Below are 27,590 nucleotides of genomic sequence, written 5' to 3' on the forward strand. Positions count from 1 at the left end.
CACGGTTATTGATGAGTTCAAAGTAAAATAACCTTTTTTTATCAAACTATTTGAAACTAAATTTAAATAGGGGTTTGGGACACCAGCATGCGATTCATGCAGTTATTGCTATAAATCTAAGACCGAAATTAAGTTATTTGGACCTGGCTGAAAAACAAACTTTGACGACCAATTTTATAATCCATAAACGGAGAGCTAGAGCCTTTCATTCATTGATAAATTCGTCTTAACAGATTTGTGACTTGTGTATTTGACTTACAACAAGTACAGCCCAGTTGAACATTGGTGAAGCATCTTATGCTCGTCAATTTAGCTATTCTTTTTGTATCACAGACTGACTAAAAGGCGCGCTCAGGAAATATTAACAGATAGTAGATAAGTCTGCTAGATCAGTTAAGAAAATTATGATATTCTTTCCGGTCCACGGACATTCCTGGTTACCCGCTGATAAAATGTTTGGATGTGTGGAAAAAAATCTACGTAAAGTTGAGGAGATGTTACATCCAAATGCTTATATTCAAATTTATAAGGAATCGGGAAGCGATAGAGAAAAATTATAGATATGAGCGGTATAAAACGAATATTTATACAGAAATTCAGAAAAAATGAATCCTTCAATGTCAGTATCAAACTTAAACCATCGTATTATTTTGATGACAAATTAAAAATATCAATGCCACTGATAAAGCGTGGTCAGAATTTAAAAAACGTGCAAGAGCTATCTGACACCTTAGTTGTGAGTCTGATCCACGAAGATAAAAAAAGATGTTAAAAATTTGGAAGATGACGCCAACTAAGCTAAGATTGCGCCACAAATTCCAGAAGGAGCTCAAGACGATGAAGAGACAGAAAACTTTTGCAAATGCTACGAAGAAGACCAAGTGGACCACATTTAATTTATAAGTTTTTCTATTAAAATTATTTCTAGTATCTTTGATTTATGTGTTTTATTTTATATTGAGTTAAAAAATTGCTCAGCTGAGTTTTATATTTTTTATTCCATATTTAATGTTTACAGCATAGAGCATTATGTACCATATCGGCCACAACAAACCGCAATATATCCACACTAATGGATCAATAAGCGTTATGTCCAACTGTTTATTGACTTTTTCTCACAACGTTCAGGTCGTTTTGAAAAGCTACTTCTCATTTAACCAATTCTGATATCCAACCAGATTTTTACTTCATGCGCTTTAATAGTCCGAGTTTTTGTTTGAACTGCTTCCGAACATTAAAGTGGGGCCGACATTGAATATCTATTAGACACCATTTGGATCATTTTAGGATGTCCATAGGATAGATTCAAAGATATGCAATGGCTCAACGGGTGTTTTCTGGGATAATATTTTAAAAATGTTTATGGTAGACCAAACAGCACAGATAGTATAGGTATTTTGCACGTACTCCACGACATGTACGTACACAGTACACTCTGTTCTATTTTGGATGAGATTTCACGGTATCTCTGTAATTTTTTAAGATACGGCTTTGCGGTTTTCGCAACCGTGTATCACTTTTTTCGAAAACTTTTAAAGCCACAAGCAGAAATATTCCAACTACTTTTGTTCCTGAAATACAGGGCGAAAACGAAAATGTTCACCTTTAAGATGTAATTATTTCTCAGGCCCTGTATAAGATAGAAAAAAAAATGAAAACTGCTTATAATAGATATTTTTATATATAAGTCAGTGGCGTATAAAAAAAATTTTTTAGAGCACTGTTTTTTAGATTGAGCACAAACTTGGTATTTTTTAAAAGGGATAACCTCTATAATTTAACGTCAGATTTTTGCATTTTTTTTTCTGAATACACTAATATATCACAACATAATCTTTAATCAGTTTTAGCTTAAAAAATCAGAAAAATCCATATTTAGTTTGTTCTTTAATAGTAGGCCATGAATTATTTCACACATGGAGTTAATTATTACTTTTTTAAAATGCCATGTGATTTAAACCTATTTATTTAATAATATTTTAAACATAAACTTAAAATATTACTCTTTAACATAAACTTAAAAATACTGGAAAAAAATATATCGGTATAGATTTAACAATGAAAAATTTAATTACAACATTGACATGTTGTCTTAGACATAAAGCACATACAGTTTCAATTCGCTTTGGGCATTTAAAATTATAAAGGATTGCCCTTGTAAGTTTCTGAATGCTTCTTCGGTTGAGGCTCGGAGTTTATCTTTTCTATATTATTATGCCGATTTTCATAAATTTGAATTTTTATGTATTACCATACAAAGAAGTCTAAACTACTTAAATTCAGTGACCCCGGGGGCCATCTGATTGGCCTGTTTGTGCCAATCCAGCGTCTACCAAAATGAGCACTTAAATATTCTCTAACTATCCTTAAGTTATAAGCTTCTTCTTCCTGGAAATATATCTGATGTCGCTGTGCCAAAGGTATGTCCTCCAGCAATTCTGGCATATTATTTTGTAATATATTTAGGTATCGTTGGGCAGTTAAGCTACCCTCAAAAAATGTATATATAATTTTAGTGCCCAATATAAAACATGAAACACTAAAACCAAATCGGCCTCGTTGCTGCTATTTAAAAGTAATATGTTCGTTTTCTTGATACCAATGTCTTGTATTTTGCCTATTAAATATACCGCTGCTGCTTATATGGGATTCGTCAGATCCTATTACCTTTCTTGCAAAATCCAGATCTTCGTTAGATTTGTTTAAAAACCATTAAGAATACTATAGCACGAGATGGCTGACATCTTTCTGAAAATCTAATAAGATATTTTTTGAATTTTTTAACGAAATAAAATAAGTCGAATTTTTACACGTTTAAATATAATTGCAGCGTTGCTTCGAGGTTTTTGTTATAAAGGTTTAAACACTTTACATCATACATAAAAAATTTGAATTATTGAGCCATCATTATTCATTTGTATTGACTTTGTCATTTAGTATCCATAAATGCAATAAACAAAACGTTTTTTATGCACGTTCAAGATTTATGCATGCGTGAAAAAAATGTATGGCCTACTTTTAAAAAAACAAACATAAATATGGCTCTTTCTGATTTTTAAGCTAAAATGTACTAAAGATTAGGTTGTGATCCATTAATGTATTCAGAAAAAAATGCCAAAATTTGACGTTAGAATATATTCATTCCATTTAAAAAATACCAAGTTTGTGCCCAATCTTAAAAATAGTGCTCTAAAAAATTATTTTAAATCTACCACTGTCACACCATCTATTATAAGCAGCTTTATTTTTTTTCTATCTTATACTAGTGGTTAAATGTTGGTGAACATGAATTAAATGGTTATCGTAAAAGTAAAATCACTGAACAAGTTTAAAACATATGAACTCATATTTTTTCGAATAAATTCTTTTTTATTATTGTTTTTATTAATTAATCTTACGGGAATAAGTGTGCTCAGGTTACTTTTATTATTTTAGGTCTACACGTGTAAGATGTTAATTTATTTTACTTATTATATTTTATATGTTTTTTGTCGAGCATCAAAAATTAATAAAAAGGGCAACGATAACCGATGGGAATGTTTAGGGCTGACATGTAAAGATAAGGTCGATCTGTAAGAATCTTTAAGTTTTATGATTTTAAGAGGTTTTTCGGAGTTAACAAAATAATACTACTTGCGGGTAAAAAGGTCACTTCGGAGAAAATTATAATGTGTGGAAATGTTGGTGTTTACAAGTTCTCAAAAACATAGGCGATGACAGATGTTTACCAGAATTCTTTTACGGGATATTTCTAATATGATTCTTTTTAAAATTCAGTTCGACGGTAATTTTACTCAAAAATAGTCGCTCAGCAGTGCCCACTTGCTCACCCGTAACTTTTCTCTTGTGTTGTGGTTAGTGCTGTTATTGAACCATTTATACCTGTTAAATTACAAAGGCGAGAGTTTTCACTGAGCAATGTTTTACCTTATGTTTTTCCCATTATTTTAATCATTATCAGTATAAAGAAAGTAATATTTAAATGCGCATCCTTCCGTACTAAGTGTAGTGACCTGACACCTTGGTCCGTAAAACAACGCTAGCTAGTGTAAGTAGGTGTGTGGCACTAGTGCAACCCAGAGTGTTGTGACACCTGGGATTATTTTGTAGACTGTCTAAGTGGCCATTACATCAGTGTGTTGTTTTGTGGAGTGCTTGCTAGCACTATCTCATCAACTCGATTTCTAATGCTGGACATCAGGTTTTGTTCTGCCTGGATTGGAAAACAACTTTTTAACAAGGTCTACTGATGTCTATAATTTGAAGGATGTTAGTCTTATTGATAGTTTTATAGTATTATGTACAGGTACTATAAACCTGAAATGACCTTGTGTAAACGTATTTTACTTTTACTTAGCAATCACAATAATTAGGGTAAAATATTTGCTCATAGGTACCTTTTACTTTTTAGGTATGTAGTATCATATCATCTTATATCAATGATCTCGAATCCTGACGTAAGCAATACATCTATCATTCCGTCTTCTTACACGTTCCACATATACACCACAAGTTACTGTAAGTACATTTATCGTTTTGCTACTATTTACAAGTTTATTGTTGTAATACATCCTAACAAAATGTTGTACATAAATTAAAATCTAATAAAACAACTGGAAATAATATAAGAGGCCCTCTAAAGAATTTAGGTCCTGACACACGTCACCATCTCTACTTTGGAGTCGCCCAAGCGCCCAATTGTTTATTATATTTTTCTTTTTATGTTTTATTTTGTTTATTTTTGGACTATTTTGACTTTATTTGACGTATTAAAAATTTTAAATTTATTTAAATGACGCTCACCGGTTTTAATTATTACAATATATCCTTAAAAAACAATGGAAAATTTTTCTGACTCATGTTTACCGTTATACGTAACGGAAATTTTCCTGTTTGATTAATTTATTAAAATATCCTCTACTCTATCGACCATGGTGTGTGTGTACGCCAATGACGAAACGTAAAAGAGAGAAACAGAAGTCAAGTTCCGGCGACGATAAAACAGAGGACGCGATTCATAATATTTTCTCTCTCAGGGCCAGGCGAGGCCAAGCCAGGCCAGGCAAAGGCAAACGGCAAAAGCACAACTTGTCGATGCCGGGGCCGGTTTGCACGCCTCTCCACGATCCGCATGTCTACGAATTCGTCGTGTCTGTGGTTAGTTTCCGCCACAAACCCGGCTGGTGCACAACATAACCTAAACAAAACGTAAAATGTCGTCGTCTACGGTAGGCCAAAATATACCGTCTTCGGCGGACGCGTGCCAAAATATCGTCCACACATTGATGTGTCATCGACAAGGTGGTGAAAGCGAGGGATTTTCGCGACGTGCAATCGAATCCCTAGTGAAAAAATTAAAAGAAAAACGGGACGAGTTGGATTCACTTATTGTTGCCATAACGACGGGAGGTTCCCAACCGAGTAAGTGCGTCACGATACAGCGGACTTTGGACGGGCGCCTACAGGTGGCGGCGCGAAAGGGGTTTCCCCATGTGATTTACGCGCGAATTTGGAGATGGCCGGATTTACATAAAAATGAACTGAAACATCTTAAGTTGTGTACGTACGCGTTCGATCTCAAGTGCGATCTCGTTTGTGTTAATCCTTATCATTATGAGCGGGTTGTCTCGCCCGGTCTGGATTTATCATCGCTCACTCTACAGTCGGTGCCTGTTAGGAACAACGGGATTATGGACGTTGAGACTGATATAAGTAGGTGGAAGCACAGTTTAAGTTCAACAAAAACCAATCGCGACTTGTGAATTTGCAATGTCGTTTCTTAGACTTTTATACAGGGTGTCAGAGACCGAACAGTTCACCCTGAAAATCTTGAAAAATAAGTTGCTTAGCCAAAAACAGTTTAACACATCAAATTTAATATTAAGGGGGACATTTTGAGGGATTCCATTACAAAATTCGCCTTGTCCACATTCAGTGAATTTTTACAAATGGCAAAAAACGTTTTACAAGAGCTATGAATATGAATGCAAGCATTTCTTATATCTATAGAATTGCTTTACTAGATACGGCAGAAATTTTAGTACTTACTTAAATCCCCTTAACTCCGTTTCAAAAAAATTGCATATATAAGACAAGTTCTGGCATAAAAAAAATACAGCATATAAAGTTTTTCTTAACATTGCGAAAAACATAGGAAGATTTGTCAGGTTAAAGCACCATCAATTCCTACTTTACAAACTTCATTGACTTCACTCTCTTCATTCATTCTCCCAATACTTGTATACTAGTCAATAAAAAAAATTGTAAGATTACAATTAATTTTACCTTTATTTGATTAAATTGTCTTTCATATTTAAAATTACTTTTATTCTCCTAGATCAGGGCTTCTTAAACTATGGGTCGCGACCCCAAATAGGGTCATAAAACATTGAGGTTAAACAATGATTCAATAACACTGACTGTAATGTGAATTAGTGAAATATTGACGCTCTTCTCGTGTGGTCAATTGTCAAGTGTTCCGCCCTAACAAGAGTTTAGTTTTTTTTTTTTTATTGATTTGGTAATTAATAAATTAATTATTATGTGTAATATGTTATTTTTATATATTTACTGTATTTTAGGATCAAAATAATTTTTGGTCATGGATAAATGGCTGAACTTAAATAAGAATGCTAATGATGCCGATGGTAATGCTACAAATCTTCTCAGGCAGGATAAAGTATTAGGAAACAGGCATTTAATATGCGAAAAAGAAAATATGATGAGTCTTTTCTTTAATTTGGCTTTACATTTCAAAATTGTAAGGGTAATGAACAACCTCTTTATTTGATCTGCATTGGAGTGTATCTTGAATCAAAGCATGTTTCGTATGTCAATAAACCAAAAGACTATTTTAACAGACTGTTTAAATCTATAAATAAAGAAAAGAAAATCTTTGAAAAATTTATAACCATTAATGAAAAATATTTACTAGCGTCATATGAAGTTTCATACTGTATTGCTAAAAATAAAAAGCCGTTCACTATTGGAGAAGATCTTGTATTACCTGCTGCTATTAAAATGGTAGAAATACTACATGGAAGAAAATGTTGCGATGATATTTAAAAAATTCCTTTGTCGAACGACACTCTCTCGAATAGAATTTCTGATATTAACAGGGATCAATTAGTACAACTTATTATAAGAATTAAAGAAAGCCCAAAATGTCCAATTCAGTTGGATGAAGCAACTGATATTACTAAATTGGCTCAGTTGTTAGTATATGTTAGGTATGTTTATTAAAAAAGCGTGGAGGAAGAATTGTTATTTTGTCGACCTGTGAAATATCATAGTACCAGGGAAAGACATATATTGTAAAGTTGAGTTGCTAAAAACAGAAGCTTTTTTATTTTTTATTCAAGCTGCTCATTATGATCATATAAATTTTACTCATTGCCTTATTCACCGAGAGGCTCTTGCAGCAAAAAAATTTTCACCAGAATTGAACAATGTGCTTCAGGATGCTGTTAAGATCATAAATTTTATTGAGAGCCATGTCCTTAACAGCCGCTTATTTTCAAATCTCTGTAAGGATACGGATTCCAACTACACAACTTTGTTATTACATGCAGAAGTAAGATGGTTGTCAAGAAGTCAAAGTTTAAGAATAATATTTTTATTAAAGGACGAGATTGAAATAGTCTTAACCGAACTAAATGTGAACTTGCTCCTCATTTTCAAAATGACTTAAGGCGATCCAAGTTGTGTTATTTTTCAGATATTTTTGCGAAACATCAACTTGTCTATTCAAGGAAAAAATTGCCATATATTTACTTCAAATGATTAAATTGAAAGTTGTATTAAATATATGAACATTTGGAAAAGTAGGGTCAAAAAAATGTGTTCGAAATGTTTTAAAATTGTCGACACTGGAATTTTATAATCGTGAAAATTCATTCTAAAACTTGTATTGCAAAAATCATTGTAGATCACTAAAACGCGCTAGAAATACAGTATATATTTGTATTAAATAATATAAGTACATATTTTATATTAAATATTGATTTCCAAAAAAAATAGTTTGAATTCAAAAGCCGTTTTGGATTGCCTTAAGTGAGATTGAGCACCTGCCACTTAAAGCTCAAGAGGAATTTGCTGAACTTTCGAGTGACTCAAACTTAAAACTGCAATTCAAAAAAAGCCCTTGACTGAATTCTGGATCGGAATAGGAATTTCCCACAATCGCCAATATGGCAATAAATGTACTTCTGTCCTTCAACACCACATATGTATGTGAAGTTACTTTCTCTGCTTTAACACATATTAAATCCCAATATCGTTCAGCGCTGAAAAATTTTCGTAAGGTCTTACGTCCAGCAGTTTCAAACATTTCAAGATTTGATTTGTTATGCAATAAAAAACAGACACATCCTTCTCATTAAGTTTTTTACTTATATTTTAATTTAATACGTACCACGCAACTACTTGAATATATTCGAGCGAATTAAGACGGTCAGAATCCACTTTTATTTTTGAAACTATAATAAATACAATTTTATAATTTTTTGTGAACATTTTAAGAAGCCCTGTCCTAGATCACTGTTGTATTATTGATCGCGATCGACTTTCTGCGACAAACGGTATATTTTGCTTGAATTGCTTGAATTGCTTTTGCTATAATTGCTCTTGATGGAACCCCAAAAATCATGAATTTCAGGAGAAAATTGTTCAGTCTTTGTTTTTAAGGAATAAAATAAGGTACCAAATTTCCTAATGTGTAAGCATTGAGCAGATGTTAAATGACAGAATTTTAATTTTACATTTAGCACTCTTTGAAATTGCGTAAACATTATAGTTTTCTTTCTTATCACGCAAGAAAACCGTTCATATACAGTTTATCTGGGCAACTTAAAATGACCCTTCATAGAACGATTTTCTCGTAATAAAATTTTGCGTTCCTATTGGTCACATGGATAGAACGACTTTTGAAATAATAGAGTTGCTGGATTGGGTAAGTTTTGAAATGGTACTTGATTTTTCTTATGATCTCATTATAGGCTAAGGCGAGTATTGGCATGATTTAATTTGTTAAACATATAGAGGGCTATTAGCAGAATGAACTGATATGAGTTTCGAAATAGAACCCCTCATTTATTGATAAAAATTGGTATTCTCTGACATCATTTCCTCACCCTCAGAGCCCCCATATCCATTTTTTTAATGGGAATAGGGGTCAAGGGATACCTTGAATGAAAGGTAATTTGATTCTCTACATAGCTTTATTTTTATTTTTCTTCTTTTATCAATTCCTTCTCAAGAAATCTGATTAAATATGGATGAAAAGATTACTCATTTTAAATGGAAAAAATAAAAAGTACTTATCTAACACCTATTTGATTAAATGGTGAAAATGATCTCCGTTGACCTCCATACAAAAATACAATTGTTGTTCAAATTGACTCCGCACATTAGCAAACATTTCAGGCGTTATTACTGACGAAATTTACAATTCTATTTTAAAGATCTTTAAGGGAGTCAGGCTTTGTGGGGAAGACTTTGGTTTTTAGATGACCCCATTAAAAAAATCCAAAGAGGTAAGATCGGGAGATCTAGCAAGCCATTCTACGGTACCTTCCGGTCAACTTATAATCCAGGAAATATAACGTTCAAAAAATGACGAACGGCAGCAGCATAATGTGGTGGTACCCACTGATTTTAAAACATCAGTTAATTTTCTAAAATGTTATTCAAGAAACTCAGTTATTCTGGGATTGATGACGTTCTGCAGGAGTTCCAAGTAATTTTCAGCACTAAGATTTGTATTAATAAAAAAAGGTCCACCAATATGACCTCCCAGAATACCAGCCCATACATTAAGTTTTTGAGGTCGCTGCGTAGATGTTCTTCGAAACAAATGAGGACTAGTATTGCTCCAGTATTTATTAACAGTTGTGTCTATTGACTTCACCATGCAAATAAAAGGAGCATTCGTCCGAGAAACATACAAAAATTATGCAGAAAACTTTTCTCACGTTTTAAACTGACACTAAAGTACTCACAAAATACGGCGATGAAAATGATCTTCATTTAGCTCATGTACTAGTTTAATTACTTAGGCATATTTGTGTAATTTTAAAATTTTGTGAATGGTACTTATAATCACCCACATGCGGAAACAATTTTTCGAGCAGATATATTCATTCTTACCATCTCAACATGACCCAACACTGCAATTTCTACCACTTAATTTCTCACTAGGTGCTAAACTTAATTTTTTCTGTTTTGTACTGATCTTGTATCCTGAAATTTCCTCATTAAATTCTTTACATAATGATGATTTATCCTTTTATCCGGCTGATTATCATAAAAAACACATGCTGCTGCTCTAGCAGACTCATTTTTGTTGATAATAAAAATGCGCCAACTCAGTTCTTTCTTGCAGTGTATAAAGCATTGTTATCAATACTATCAATATCATTAGTACTAGATTTAACAAACACTTTAAGCTACTGCTCACTTCAACAAAACACAGATACCAAAATAAAAATAATTTATGCAGGCAACAAAATTGCAGGATTGTTCAGATCAGCCACTTTACTAATATTTATTGAGAACGAATTGATAAAATAAAAAAATTAAAATAGAGCTACATTATTTAAGAATAAAATTATCTTTAGTTTAAGATATATTATTTGCATTTAAGGTATGGGACGGAGAGGATAAAAGGAGAGAAATGCAATTTCTGTCAACAAATATCCTCCTTAATAATAAAAAGTGTTCGGCCACTTTTGGCTAAACAGTTTATTTTTGAAGATTTTCAGGGTGGACTATTTTGTCTCGGACACCCTGTATGTTACTGTGTTAGTAAAAACTTTTAGAAATAGTTTAGGACAAAGGTCTAGTTTAACAAGCTTTATGAAAATCGCCCTTAAAATTATGGAAAAAAGTTTAAAAAGTGTATTATTTTACCAGGTCCAAAATTCCGAAGGTGGAAAATAAAATTTACTTTTAAAAATGAAAGTTTTTTTTTCAGGAAAAGAACCTCGGCAATAGACATTAGGTCATATTTGAAAGAAGTACATTTCAAAGAACTACTTCTTAAAATAGGTTATCTTATAAGAATAATATACATGTAAGTATCTCTTCCTCTTATAGGAAATAATTAAACTTGATAAATTAACTGTAATATCTAATCCAAAATTAATTAATGAAACTAATAAGACCTATAAAAAATTAACATTTAAAAAAGGGATGATGGATAAAATGAACGAGTAAAGAGTTAAATTCGTATAGATTCATCAATAAAAATTCATATGAAGTGATGAAAAAGGTTCTTTGGCAAAAAGTGTATTACTCCTGTTACACCTAAACTGTAAAAATTTAAAAAGAGTACCAGAATTCAAATAATTAAAAAAAAAATTTTTTATTGAGTTAGGTACTACTAATACTACTCTAGGTACTACCCTATTTTCTAGTAAAACATTTTATCAGCTTCATAGAAATTAAACAAACAGTATAGACCCTTAGATATGCCTCTTACTTAAAATTCAGACATCCTCGAGCTAAAGCTTGGACACTTATCGTTGGATACTATCTAATACCTGAAATATTTCAAAACAAAATATAAAATTTCTACCTTCCTAACCTAACTTCATTTTTTACCAGTTGATACAGCACAGACGGGGTCGGCGGCTGTTAAAAATTTTAATGCAAACAGACTTAGCGTATCCAGCAAAACAGGCAATGACCAAACATCAAATTATAATATACTTTTTCAATAAATACATAAAATATATAATATATGACTGCTGATGTACAAGCAATGTGATTTTTTTGTATTTCATAAAATTTCATTACAATCTGAGCATTATTAAATTATTAAAAGTACAAATATTTTGTATAAATAATATATGTAATATTGTAATTATACCTTGTAACAGGATTAGTATATTGTATGTATTTTAATCACGAGCTGCAAATAAATATATCTAGGATAACTAAAAGAGTACATCAAGATATTATAATATGTGATAATCTGACTATAATTTCTTGTTAGTTGTTTATTGTATATACTTTCTTTCAATTTCCTTTTTAAAACATAGTAAAACATATCCAATAACCGCGAAATATCATTATATTCACAATGACAATTATTATATCACGAGATATAATAATTATCATTATTATATCTCGCCCATAGGCAATAACACCTCTACAAAAGGACAAAGCGCTCCAAAAAATTTTGCTCGTGACGTCACACGTTTGGGCCATGCACTTCGGGTTGATTTTCGCGTGAATTCAGCTGTTGACGCTACCGTTGTTCGTCCACGGAAGGCTTCCTGCAACGCTGCCAGACTTTGCAGATTGCCGTGAACGTTAGGATGATCTATCACTATCTTAAAATAATTAAATCTATATCTTTAACTGCTCTTACTTTACAATTTAGTTAAAAAAAAGAGTGCATCCTTATTTCTCTTTTTATAATTTAAACTTCCATTTTTTCAAATTTTATCATTATCTAATACCACAGATGTAAATAGCTACTTGCCAATAGGAGTTCTTTCTATATAAATCTGACAATGGCATACATAAAACATACCTTTGAATGTTTCCTGAACTCTATTCTATTCCTAGCATTTTTTAAAATAAGCCAAATATTGAGAGATTAGCATATGAAATCCCTTGGTTTTTAAAAATCGGTGGCCCACATCGATGACGTCACGCGCCAAGCACTAAGGCCTTGTCTTTGAGTGGGTGTTGCCATAGGGGACCAAAAAGTCAATAAGAATTTCAAAAATCATGTTTCGGTTTAAACATATTATTTCAATTCAAATTTTAATTTCGAAATTATTAAAATAAATTTGGTTTAATTCGCTTCACATAATAAAATCTCAAACTAAAACTACCATAAGTAAAAATGTAAATTAAAAAAAAAATATATTTCTTGTAAAACATTTAAGAATTACACTTTTTTATTATATTACGATTTTAATAAAAGAGTTTCCATAGTTAAAATTAAGTAACGCATTTTATATTTATTTTTAATACAAACTTATTTTGATTTTAACTGTTTTAATTAGAAATATTCGTGTTTTAAAATTGGAAAAGATTTTTCTTTATGTAAGACGTATAAGCGATTTTTTTTGTTAAAGAATTTAAAATTCTGAAATTTCATATTTAACTTAGTATAGTGTAAAGTACCTTTTTCGTCACTTCACATACATAAATGTTTTTTGATTAATGTGTATCGAATTTGTCGTTAAATTTATCCATCATCCCTATTCTTAAAATGCTCATTTTTTATAGCTCTTACTAGTATATCTAATTGATTTTAGAAAAAATATTACAGTTAAATTGTCAAGTTTTATAAGAGGAATTGTATATTATTCTTAGAAGAACCTACGTTTGGAAGTATTTTTTTGGAATGCGAATTTAATAGATCAGTAAGAGGGAAATAAAAAAAAATTACTTTAACAACCTGGATCACTTTAATAAGAAAAATTAGAACCGAAAAATATTTTTTTTTAGTCAGATAGCGAATAAAAAAACTAGAAAATGAAAGTGAAAAAAAGCCAGTAAAAGTGTTCTTCAAAAAATCGGTTATTAATCATTAATATTTGTCATGTTTCTCAAATATATGTAGATAGCCTCCTACATTTTTTTTTCAATATTGACCTAATGCCTATCGTTTCAGAGGTTCCAATAAAAAAAAGAATAACCTAAACCGTCCTTATCTGGTATACATTATTTACACATATAACGAAATTCCTCCCGATTGTGTTTCTTAAATCATTTCTAATGTGTCTCAATATCGCAAAAGAATGTTCCTTGCCACAGTTAATGACTTTTCTAATAATACGATTTCTAATTTTCCAAGACACCTATTTAATGAATTCTAGAGTTTCTGAAATAAAAATGTACAAAGCCTAATGCTCTTATCTGTCAATAGTAACATCCGGGTCGCATCTGTTTTCAAAATCTCGGAGAATCGCACCATTTGCTTTTTATATTGTGTGGGTGAGATGTTTTGGAAACATTCAAGGTTTACCGGTTTGATGATTGTTGTTTGTAAAATAATTTAAGAATTTGTCTTTTAAAAAGTCTTTTCAGTTTTATCAAAATTGACTTTTTGATATAAAGTTGTGGGTAAGTAATGCTGAACTAATGTGTCCTCTTAAAAAAATGCATTTATTGAGTGTCAACATGACCGAGGTTATTTTATAGATTTTTTTAAAATAAATCCCCATTTTAAAAGTGATGAACTGTAAAACTTTAAAAATTCGTAATATTAATAATTTGTTTATTATTAACTTCATGGAGTTTATAAAGGCAAAAAACTAGGAAAAAAAAGGAACGAGAAAAGAAAAAAAATATAGCATGATTAGCACTAAATTCGATTTAAGTTAAAACTATAATAATTTATATATATATTTATATAATTATTTATAGTAATTATTATAATATTTTTTTAAATATTTTGCCTTGGTATTAGTAAACGCTTTATTTTTATATTGACATTAATAAAATTCTTTTTTTGTGAGATTTTATTGTAAGTGGTAAAAGTTTGACCTACTTAGGGTTATAAACAGGTCAAATTTTGGGGCCAATATAAGAAACCTCAAGGTTAAATGGTTTTCTTATTTTAACTGGAGGATGAAGCTACTAAACAAGAAGGAACCTTATCAATATTACTTTTCGCTCTTATAATTTATGATACACCCAAACTTAAACCTTTAGAACAAAAAATCATTTAGGCATTTTAATTTATATTCAAATCGCAGTACCAAGATATTGTTGCACGATAAGGTCCTTCTAAGAAATGCAGCCGTTGTGGTGGTCTCATGTCTAAACATATTTAAAAGTCGAAAACTGTGCAATACTTAAAACTCGTTTTTCTTGTTATGTTTTTATGCTTGTCTCCGGAATTGAAAATATTTAATAAATGCGCTTGATCATGCACACCAACATCTCATTAAACACTATAAAATACGCCTTAAAGTGTGAACTAATAAAATTAGTTTATTTTAATTTTCTATTGCAGACATGGGCCAAACAATTCAACATCACCACCCACAACATCACATGGTGAACCCACAATCTCCACCTCACCTTGCAATGTACGGCATACACATGCCAATTCCCAAAGAAGAACCTCAGCTGCCTCCTGAACAACCTCCTGATCTAAATTGGCCTCAACCACCTCATCAACATAACGTTAGTGGTCGTCGTGTATCGCCCCCTCATCAGCCTGTCAGTCTTTCACCACAAATGCAACAAGTAAGACCCAACTATTAATATGTGAATTTAATGTACTATTCAAAATTATTTTTAGCCAATAAGTATAACGCCTCCAGAGCCGCCGGCTATGCATTATTATAATGGCCAAACAGACAACAGGGGATCTCAAAATTTATTAGAAATGGTGCAAGCACCTACCAATGTGATACCTCAAAAGCAAATGCAGACTCCTCCTCAATTACCTCCGCCTGCAATTGCTGACAATAATAGTGGTCCAATCAAAAACAATGTGTATCCTGTTAATAATTGGGAACAGCAGCAGCAATTGAGTATTCAAACAGATAATAGTAATTTAGGTAAAAAAAAATTGTTTTCGTCAGAGTATTCATTAATAAACGAGTTTATTTTTTAAAGAGAATCTTTTTGAATATTTTCTTTTTAGGTCTTTTATCTAATCAAGCTTTACCAGAATACTGGTGCTCGATTGCATATTTTGAACTCGATGCTCAAGTCGGTGAGACTTTTAAAGTATTATCGAAAATTCCTTCTGTATCTGTTGACGGATATGTAGATCCCAGTAGGGGAAATAGATTTTGTTTGGGTAAGTTAGTTTTTTGACTAATTTTTTTTGTTATTCGTTAAGTTTACTGTTTTGTTACAGGTGCTCTTAGTAACGTCCATAGAACAGAACAAAGCGAGAGATCAAGACTACATATAGGAAGAGGAGTTGAGCTAACCCTCAAAGGAGAGGGAGATGTTTGGCTAAGATGCTTAAGTGACCATTCAGTATTCGTGCAAAGTTATTATTTGGATAGGGAGAATGGCAGACAACCAGGCGAAGCGGTTCATAAAATATTTCCGGGAGCAAATATTAAGGTAGTTCGGTTTAGTCTATAAATTTAATGTTGTTACACATGGAATAACCTTCACTACACATTAAGGTGAAATAATATGTAACAAATTTAATATTATTTGCCTGTAAGGTCAAAAGATACATAAAGAATGCTCGACAATAACAATTGATGACAAATGAACTAAGGATAGTGATTGCTACTAATATCAAACAAGTTTATTTAAATAGCACAAAACAGATTAAGACTTAATTTAACGTCAGTTATATTAAAATAACAGCTTCGTCAAGAAAATTTGCTGAGATCGAATCTTACCTCACACAAATATTATTTTTTTATTTTAATTCAAATCTTCTGCCTGCGCTTCATGAAGAAATTTTTGGGTTATGAGGTTTGTTTTACAAATAAATAAATTCCTAGTAGTAAGTCCAAAGTTGCATATTTACTTAACTGCGGACAAGGAGATATTAATTAATAATAAGACTTGTAGATAGTTGTAGCAAACATAACGCCATATAAATTCAATTGAGTATTCTTATATAATTCGTTTCATTACCTGAGAGATACATTAAAGAGTATCCCTGATACAGGAAATATTTTAGTTCATATGACCTTCCTGAATTCAAGTTGATAATAACCTAGAAATAATGTTAGCATATTAAAATCAATTTATAATTAATATTGTATTTAGGATTTTCAAGTTAAAATTTTTTAGTATAGGGCGACAGCATCAGGCTCATATAAACTGAATTCCTTGTAATCTCGCAAGAAAAATGAAACCAACGTAGAGAGATGGATATGTTAGAATTCTTATCTTTGATTTGCCCAAGTTAAACTATCGAGACTTATTTGGGATAAATTAAGGGTATGGTCAGCCAATAGGATAAATAACATCATACGTATCGTCATACATATTGACGATCGTCACTTGAATGTTCCACTGTAAGATGTGATTTCTTTCCTTTTTGGTTTCATTACTAATAGGCTTCTACGTATATGATCATAGTTAATTTAGAACATAATTATTTTTTTAACTGCAATAGTTTATCCATGTTTTATTATTTTTTAGAAAAATTAACTTAAAGCAAAAAAATTACAAATAGTATCTGGTATAGTACTCTAAGTTAAATGGTAGCAATAAGATCTAGATATTTCAAATCAATACAATTTTTAAATAGGAAAATTATTCTTTATAGCCACATTTTATTCAGTATATAGGGTGCTTATATACTTAATGTCTTTATGTAGAAATTTTGCATGCAAGTAATTCAAAGAAAATTGAATTTTAAAATTCTATTCTATTCTTTAGCACAATTTATAATCTGCAAATTTTTTGCTGTGAAGGGTTAACCTCCTTTTACTTAATAAACTAAGATTTTAAAGGGAAGCAAAAATATAAACATATGTAAAAGCTGCTATTTAAAAAAAGCCAAAATTGCTTTCATATCTCCTGTATGACCAGTCTTATATTTTTTTAATATGCATTAAAAAATAAAATGTACCTATCTTACATGGGCTTTAGAAGGTCGAAGAAATTTAAAAAAAAAAAGCAATATTTCGACTCGAAAAATCCTATAAATAAGAATAGTCATTAACTCTAACTAACTAACTGGGCAGAAATTAATATAAGACATAGAGTTCGATAGAAATAATATAAAACATTATAATTACAGTATTGTGTATTTAATATCCAGGGATATGCAACTAAGTTTTTTTTTTTGATTAAAAACAAAGCGAGATACGAAACTAATTGAATGGTTCAAAATTGGATACGGAATATACAAAATACTGGAAACAATGCTTTTTTTGGAACTATTTTTAAACAGGGTGTTCAGTTAAGGAGGACGAGTCACTACACTCTATATCTAAAGAACCCTTGACCTGAGTCAATTAGGAAAAAAAATCATACCAAAAATGGCAACGAGAAATTTAAATTTAAATTTGTTAAAAATTACTAAATTAAGATATAAGTTTGTTAACGCCACTGGAAAGCTGAGTAAATTTTCTATAAATTCGGTTTAAGCCAAATTTTCATTGGATCGATAATAAGGGTGAGGGAAACAAATTAATGTTGTCATATTTAAATCGCTATATCGCGTAAACTTCTTTAAAAAAATTTAATTATTAAGGTGTCATATGAAAGATAATTTTCATTTTAACTGGGGTGTAACTCTGTTATTGTCAGAGATATTAAAAAAGTAAAAACTGATATTTGTAGATTTCTTGCGTAAAATCCAGTGGCATACTCAAATTTTCACACAGAGGTCACAGGTTTTGAAATATTGACTTTTTTTTAAAGGGACACCCTATATATATTTTTTAAATCTGTTTCTGCTTACTAACAGCTTTACAAAAATATAGCACAGTCTAGATTTATTTTTATTAAATAATGCAAATTTTTTTTCTATAATTAACTTTGATAATACTAGATAGCCGTGAGTAATCATGGTAAAGCAGAAAAACAAACAAAATGAGTAGCGTTCTGTCATTCCAAAGATACCTGTTGTTTTAAAAAATTTTTAATACATTAAAAAAGTTAAAGACCTAACACTCATTTAAAAAATTTATTAATATAATATCAAAAAACTAGATAAATATAAAATACTTAAACAGTTTTATAGCAAACTAATTTTAAAAAAATTACAATTCTGCAGTACTACAAAAATAGAGACCATTATGTCTCCTACAAGTTTCATAAAATTTATAAATTCTTTTACACTATTTTTCAAAATAGATTGTCTTTGTAATTTTTCAAAAGCATTTTCCGTTGCAATTTTTAATGTTGCATGTTGCATGTTGGCCTATTGCCTTAAATAAATTTTATTCTTTAAATAACCCCAATAAAAAAATCCAGAACCAAGAGATCAGGTGATCGTGGTGGCCATCGAACAGGTCCATTTGTTCTTATGGATCTCCTGGTAAAATATTCATTTAACCAGTGTTGTATTATTTTGGCATTGTGGGCTAGAGCCTTATCCTTGTGGAAGAATATTTCATTCAGTTGAGCCAGTGGAATGTTTTTTTAAATGTTTATAGTATTTTATTGTAGAATTTGTAAGTGCCCATTAAATTTTATATTTTCTTCATAAGTCTTGTAAACTATTTTTAGGTTAAAAAATAAGGCACTGACTTTGATGCTCTCTAGGAAGAAACAGATTGGTGTTTTCTTGACTATAAAAGTGCAAGTTGTGTCTATTAAGAATTCCCGGACTAGCGAAATGTGCCTCCAACCAATTTCTTTTCTTTCAAAATTATGTCATTTGTTTTTATATTTATAAACCAATTGCAGAACTTCAATCTACGTTCAATATCACCAGGGTGCAGATGATCAAGAAGTTTATACTTAAAGGGTTTTAAGATCCTTTGCACTTCCGTTTTTAAAATAACGGTCTTGTGAGCTATTTTCCTGCAGAAGTTTCCTAAATCCCGGGTTGGCAAAATAGGTATATAATAAAAATATAAATCCTTAGGTAAACATTAACTGACCGGTTGAGATAGAGCTCTAAGTTCTGGTCTGCGGTCTGCGTGTTTATTAGATAATATGAAGCCGGTATGAATTCATATTTCTCCAAGTTTTGAAATTCTTGAGCCATTTAAAAAAATAATTAAACAACAACAGAAACAAGAACGATAACAGTAAATAAAAACAATAAATAACAATAAATATTAGCACTAAATTTGGGAAAATGTATCCAGTATTATTATAATTACCTATGTAAGAAATTGCAGAAAGTTAAATATTTTGTTTTCTTACTTAACCATGATTGCTCGCGGCTATCCTATATTAAAAAAAAGATTTTGTTACGTTATTTATATAAATAAATATGGACCATGCTATATTTTTAAAAAGCTCTTAGTATGCGAAAACAGATCTTGAAAAAATATATAAGATGTCCCATAAAAAAAAGAAGTTATGGTAATATTTCAAAAACTACGACGTGTAAAGAAAATGTGAGTACGCCACCGGAATCTTCGAAAAAAAAATCTACAAATATCAGTTTTTTTTTCTTTTTTAATACGTCTGACAATAACAGAGTTACAAAAGATGATTGAATTTTTTTTTTCAAAATCATCTTGTAGCACACAAACTAAGATAGCTGTGGCAAATTTAATTAGTGCATCTTTGGTTTTATTAAAAAGTGGTACGGTGTCGTGAAAACCACCTCTTTCTAACTCTTTCCATAACCGAGAAGCCCCATATGAAAATGGAACACTCTGTACCGCCTGAATTTTTTCATTGGAGTTATGAACGACACGGCATAAATTTTTTTTCTCTTTGTAATTCATACTTACAAAATTATAAAATAATATCAATAATATCAAACGCAGACAATATCCATGTAATCTTTATTTCATCAATAATACAACAGTTTTTTAAACATCCCACTTAATCTCAAAAGCCTGGCTATTATATTATTCGCACCATAAACGAAAAATGTCTAGAGCGTGAAACAAGCCCCGCCAATAATATTTTTAACATCTGATCGGGATTTTATCCGCCTCTGACACGCTTCATTTACATTAAATGTTAATTTCAGGTTTTCGACCTACGTCAATGCCACCAGCAGATGACGGCGCAAGCGGCCAATGCTCAGGCGGCAGCCGCTGCGCAGGCGGCAGCAGTGGCGGGTCATATACCGGGACCCCATTCGGTTGGCGGTATCGCACCGGCTATGAGCTTATCGGCAGCGGCGGGTATTGGGGTAAGGCATATTAGATTCAGGGAGAAAAAAAATCATAGATGTATACATTACAACATAGGGTAGAGTTGGGACAGATGACGCACCTTTTTTGTTGCGTGATAAAGTTTATAGTTCTAACATTGGGAGACAGTAAATAAAAACCACATTTAAATGTTTAAGTTTATATGTGAAAAATGTATTATTTGGATTCAATAAATCAGGTTTTCCTGTCAATCAAATATTTTTTCCTTATTATGTATTTGGCAATATCACCCATCCTATATGGGGGTGTTGACGCCGACCGGGTAGGTGTTATTGCTTATGAGCTTTATACATAATTAAAAAAAAAGTGAAAAATGTCTAAGAAAAATGTAAGTATTAAACTCACATTAAATAAAGGTAGCCTAAATAAAATAAAAAAGTAACAGAAAGAATTCTAGATAATATGAATTAAATATTAACATGTCTATTTTTTAAAAACTAGTAGTTTAGCACATAACATGCAATGTTGTTCATATGAGGTGCAGGGAAAAAGCATGAACCCATCTCTCACATTTTATCCAGTCTACAGTGGTTGTTTGGTCTTACTTTTCTAAGCAACCAACACATTCATTCTCATCAAAAATCTCGTCATCGGTGGAATCATTAATTGAAAAATCATCATCATTATCTGATGATGACGACTGACTTTCAACTAATTTGCGTTTGGCAGAATTAAGAGCACTCATGCGAGAAAGTGATAGTGCTATTTCTTTTTGTTGGTTTTGCTACTGTTTTTCTAATTTTTTGGCTTCAAGCTCTAGTTTTTTGAGTCTCTTCTTTTTTTTTTCAAAATGTTGATAGGGCTAGTTAGGTCTTGGGCAGACTGTTTTCTTCTTTTTGGATTCTTTGAAGCTACGATCTTGGGAACAGGAGAAAGATCTTCTAAAATCTTTGAAGGCGTCCAATCTGATGTACAAGCGACAGGCACTGCAGAATGATTATCCAATGTCTTAAGAGGGAAAGAGTTTGAACTTGTCAATGCTACATTGGGTGTTAATCTGGATTGCGGAGGACCAGGTTCTGAGCGTTCACTTGGGAAATGTTGAGAAGGTAGTTCATTTTCCTCGGCAGAAAGAAAAGCATGATCTGGAATAGCAGATGGTTTCAAGGGGTAAATTCCTGTAGCACGAAATCCTGATATTCTATTCTCAGTTATTGCTGCACGTATCAGCAAGATCGTATCTCCAAGAATCAGCAAGAAGTTTCCCAAAATGTCTGCGTTCAATACGTTTGCCTGGTTTTACCCTTATAAATTCATTACATGCACGTTTAAAGTAACTTTTCAGTGGCCTGAAAAAAGAGCGATCAAGGGGTTGTAAAAAAATGGGTAGTATGGCTGGGCAGGCACAATAATAAAATGTCATTTTCCAGGGCAGTTTCTAGCATTTCATAGGAGTTCATATTAGAACCATGACCATTTAAAATCAGGAGACACTTTCCAGCTGGCTTCCTGGGTATGAAGTGATTTGTTACCCAATGCATGAACAGCTCTTCACAAATATAAGCAGACTTTTTTCTCATTTTAATTATGGCTCCGGGCGGCATCCAAACTTGTTGCTTGTTCACCCCCTTAAAAATACAAGATGGTAGTAAAAATTAACCTTCTGCATTACAGCAAGTCACAAGAGTTATAGTCTCTCCTCTTTCTTGACCTTTAATAACATGAATAACTTTACTTCCTTTTGCAGCGATAACTTTTCCAGGATCATTGCTAAGCTGCAAGCCACTTTCATCCATATTAAAAATATTCAAAGGCTTATTTAGCAAATCATTATCTGTTAACATTTTTGATAATAATTGAAAATAATTATTAACCTCTTTTTTATTTAGCCCTTGAGCTCTTGCTAAAGAGACGCCCTCTGTTTTACTTATAGAAAGGCTCTTATTTCCATTTAAAAAAAATTTCAACCAATCTTTTTCGGCCATATGGGCACAAGCCCATCATTGATTACCACCAAATTATTATCTGAAATAAAAAAATCTGGCAATCAGTTTTCCCCCTTTGTTGACAGGAGAATCATCCCATAAAGGGTGGTGTGAGTTAAGATCACCCATTATAATGGTTTGTTCTATGTTTACACCCTGTATTAGGTCTTCCAATAAGTTGGTAGTAATATTTTTATCAGTATTGACATATATATGTATAAGGTAAAGATTACCTAGTTGAATGGTAATGTATTGGGCTGAGTCAGAATTGAAGGTTTTTAGTTTGTTATAAATTATATTCTTTTTAATACAAGTTGCAATCCCACAAGTATTGAACATACTTTTGATACCCAACAATTTTGCTAAATTGTAGGCTAAAATTCTAACAGTTGTTCTTGTTGGTGCAAATCCAGAATTTTGTAGCTTTTTAATATGCTCACAAAGCTTTTTTGTGACATCCTCCCCCAAAAGTGATTTTCCACCCATTCCACCCTTCTTAAAATCGTTTTTATGCATTCTAAATCTTAGCGTTCTTTCAGGAATATTATTTTCTCTTGCAGCCTGTCTTATTAAAACGTTTCTGACTCTTACAGCTTCTACATCTTTTAGCAATTCTTCTTCTGTCCATTTGCCCCTTGAACTTTTTCTAGGACCGTAAAATGTTGGTATTTTGAAGGATCTGAAAATAAACATTGGCTTAAAAAAGTAAACAAATTTTTATAAATTATGCATCATCTATCCCAAATATGTGGGAGAGATGACGCACCTATATTATTCTATATATTATGAAGTAAACGCACTCGCCTTAATATAAGCACGTTACTAACATAACCTAGTTTTTCCTACGTCAAGTATTTTTTTGGTTATTTACGAACTTTGGTTAAAATAAAATATTTTTTAACATGTTCCGAAGCTCCGTGGTACTTACCAATTAGAAAAATTATACTGCACCTATATTTTAACGCCTTTTTATATGAAAAAACAAGAGAAACCGAAAACAGTACCAGCTCTACCACATGGCGTGTACGACTAATAAATTGGGTATGGTTACACCGTAATTTTGGCTCTCCGTCATCTGTCCCGGCGCGTCATCTCTCCCGACTTTACCCTATTTGTTATGGCTCACAGTGGGATTTAATGTCCAAAAACTGGCATTAATTCTAAAATTCTTTGAGACGCCTTAATTATCAATAATTAAAGAAGGGTTTAAAAAAATCACGGTAATAAATTTTATATAGCTTTTAAACATTTTTAATCGAATTAATTAAAGAAAAAATTAGTATGAAATCTTAAAATATTATTCTACAAATTTTAAACGATAAAAAAAGCATAAAAACCAAATGTTCATTTTATTCAGAACTATCATCTAGTCTGTCACTTTCACTATCGCCTATGGACATATTAGATAACTGGATGTCCAAGGTAGTTACTAAATCTAAAACTTCCTTCGGAAGATGTCGTGAAACTAGTTACGTAACTAGTCACAAGAGGATTCGAAATATAAGCATTATATTAAAAACATCTTCATTAGACTTCTTGCAAGTTGTTTTTCAAGAATAATTCTCACGAGATTTCCTAAAATCCTTGTTGCAAGCTTCTTGAGCCTCTTCCGATAATTGACCTATTTGCAACAAAAAGGAAGCAATTATATCTGGTCCGTGAATTAGCAACTTATGCACAGTGGGAGGCATTTAATACCAAGGATATAATTAATTGTACAAAATACTTGTATACTAGAGCATACTTTTTAAAATTTTCAATATTGATATTAAAGTCACTTAATATTGTAATTAAAATTACATATTAGCTCTACATCTACACCCGTTATTGAGATGCAATATTTGTTTTACCAAAAAAACTTCTTGTCGTATTTCCATCATTACTGTTCCAAAATCAGGTTTAGGTTTATCGATAATTAATCCTATATCATTTCTAAATTTATTCTTAATACGTATTTTGTTTTTTGCCACAATTTATTTATCTTCCTTTCTTAGTTGCCATTTTTTTACGGGTAGTTTGTATCCAATATGCAAAAGGTATTCAAATAGTATTATCCAGAAATATATCACTGATAACTCAAGTTGTAATGTGAACGGATCATATAGTATTTGACTTTTTGTTAAGATTTTTATAGAATTAAGATCTTTAGGACTAGCTCCGCATATCTATCAATATTGAGTTGAAGTGGTGTTCATTGATATATTCAATATTTTACCGTCAATTATTGTAAAAACTATTGATTGACCTAGTCCTTAAGTTTTCCAAGTAAGCACTGAAGTGCTTAAATATCTAAATCTATTTGTTTTTTTTTATGGCAATATCTTGTGGAAGATGGTCGCGGGTCCTGCCAAATTATATTGCCATTGTTGCTGTCGAATTTACCATTTAACAATCATAAGAGGTAAAAGGGACACTATAAAAATGCTTCAATGCATCTGTGCCAATACAGTTTTGTCGACCGGAACTACCATCACATCCTTACTTAGATAGTAAACGCATTTCTTGAATTTTGAATTGTAGAAATACATCTTGCGATTTGGAAAGAACTTGTAATGGGGTGATGAAATTAAGAAGTGTATGAAGAAATAGGATCTCTAGGAATAGGATGTGGTAGTTCTACAAATGTTGCTGTAACAGTTATATTATTTGGCTAACAAGATTTCTTGACTGCTTGAACTGTTTTGTACGACGAGCATTTCTCTGAATCTTTTGCTCGCATAACGTTTTATTGGTGCGTGTCAGTTTGGCCTCAACCATAGTCGAAAGATCTTCCACTCCAGACATCGAGGCGTCGAGGCGTATTTGATTAGAGAATTTCTGTAATCAGATGCGCATGTAGGTGAACGAGTGAACTTCTTCAACGTGTTTGGCATTTTTCATTGCAAATCCAAGCTGACATGTTAACATATTTTTTCCGAGATTTTCAGTTTTCAGTCGTTTGCTTTGGTTAGAGCAATCTTAAAAGCTAGTTTTGAATGACATGGCTGTTTTGCAGATATATTTTTATTTTATATGTGAAGCCAATTGAAGTTTAGAGCCATTCTTTATCAAAAAAAAAAATCGAGATTCAATTCGATATGCCTGACTCCACTTTTCCTTAAGACGAGATGTAAATTGAGACAACTGATATATGCAGTTTTCTGTTTGGGGAGTAGCTCTTCGCCTCTCAAGAATACAATGAAGCTATAAGCTAATAGCTGGAATTGTTTATCAATGCTATTTTTAATTAATTTTATGGACAATTCCCCCGGTTATTATCATATTTTTCATTGTAAATATCTTAAAATTCCTTTCAATCTTCTGTCAGCTTTTTTCCATAGTTTTTCTACGTATTTTCGGTAAAATCAGATTAAACCGCGTTCTTTGAAAAATGCATACATATACTTTATTAATGGAATAGTTTTTTTTTTCTTTAATAATTTGATAAAAAATATATTTGCATAAAATTGCTGCAATATTATTCACACAAGGAACAAAAAATATTTAAAACATCATTATAAAGAAAAGCAAAATTGTCCCTTTTAAAATTCACCTAAAAGTTCCCATATATTACGTAATTCTTAGTATTTTTTTAAGACAAAAATTTGCGTACTCAGTCGAAGGCATTGAACTCTAAAGTCGTTTCAAGTTCTTGTATAATACTGATAAATCTAAAGTACCATGTATGTGTATATTTTTATATGCTTAACAGACATTCAAGCATGTATTGAAAAGGCAAGACAAGCATACAGAGCCCCACATCACTACCGTACACGCAGAAGGAATAAATGAGGAACTGCTATAATATATCAACAATTCTGAGGAGGTATCTCAAAAAAATATTCCAGACGTAATGTTTTTAGAGATAGTTTAAATGTTAAAATCTCAGGAACTTTATTTTGTTTCAATTATTAAAGTTCTGTTCTGTTCTTCTTAGTTTTTGCAACATTCAGATTCTACATATTAGACATAACATGATCAGCTCTTTATTATTCTAACCAAATGGTTGCTAAACTGAGCACACAGAAAGAAAAATCAGTATACAATTAAGTACTGTTGAAAGTCCTGTTGAAGTCCTTGCACTATATAATTTTTGATTTCAGCTTGATATATTATAAGCAGTATTTTAGTATGTTTTGTATTTATATATTTTTTAAATTGCAGGTTGATGACCTTAGACGTCTCTGCATTCTAAGGTTGAGCTTTGTCAAAGGTTGGGGCCGGGACTATCCAAGAAAAAAAATAAAAGAAACCCCTTGTTGGATAGAGGTTCATTTACACAGAGCATTGCAATTATTGGATGAAGTACTTCATAAAATGCCGGTCGAGGGCGGGTGCAGCGCAAAGTAAAAATAACTGATTTTTATAGAATGAGTTAAGGATGCCAATAGAATTTTGGTATAAATTTGTAAAGAGAAATTAAAACCTTTATTCGTTTTTTGGAATATTTTATAGAGGGGGATCGTTTGGGAAATGTTTATTTTTCCCGAAGATTTTCTTGTATAATCTTTGACAAATATATTGTTACGGCCATTGACCGTTAATTATTTATAAGAATTAATCTAAAAACATATTTTGACATTGTTATTATGGCCCTGTTAAATGAATAAACAATTAAATATTTGAATGTTTATTATAATAATTAATTTATTATAATGCAGCTTTAATACAAATAAAGACCTTGATATAAGTTTGGTATAATTTAACTTAAATAAAAAACGAAGCTCAAGTATTAAAACAATATACGTACAAAATATACACAAATCATAAATCTTCCACAGCTCAGGTAACTTAAATTACATTTAAAAAAATAACAGCAATAGATATTTTGATCGATAATATTTTAATTACTATAATAAGTGTAATTTTAAACGTCATCTACATATTTATATATATACTGTAAAAATGATTTTAATATTCTGAAACAAATAGA

General features: G+C 31.4%; 2 protein-coding genes across 2 annotated transcripts in view; one reads left to right on the forward strand and one right to left on the reverse strand.

The window, feature by feature from the left end:
- Positions 1-27,590, reverse strand: part of LOC126743041 (protein turtle-like) — a 104,548-nt gene that overhangs the window by 20,648 nt on the left and 56,310 nt on the right. The gene's annotated exons all lie outside the window — the stretch shown is intronic.
- LOC126743040 (mothers against decapentaplegic homolog 4-like) lies at positions 5,026-27,280 on the forward strand. The gene is made up of 7 exons (XM_050449964.1): positions 5,026-5,712; positions 14,981-15,216; positions 15,272-15,533; positions 15,620-15,778; positions 15,839-16,053; positions 20,567-20,731; positions 26,822-27,280. Exons 1-7 carry the CDS (start codon positions 5,214-5,216, stop codon positions 27,005-27,007), a joined length of 1,722 nt encoding a protein of 573 aa, XP_050305921.1. The 5' UTR covers positions 5,026-5,213; the 3' UTR covers positions 27,008-27,280.

Source organism: Anthonomus grandis, chromosome 12, assembly GCF_022605725.1.
Source record: "Anthonomus grandis grandis chromosome 12, icAntGran1.3, whole genome shotgun sequence".
Classification (NCBI taxonomy): Eukaryota; Metazoa; Arthropoda; class Insecta; order Coleoptera; family Curculionidae; genus Anthonomus; species Anthonomus grandis.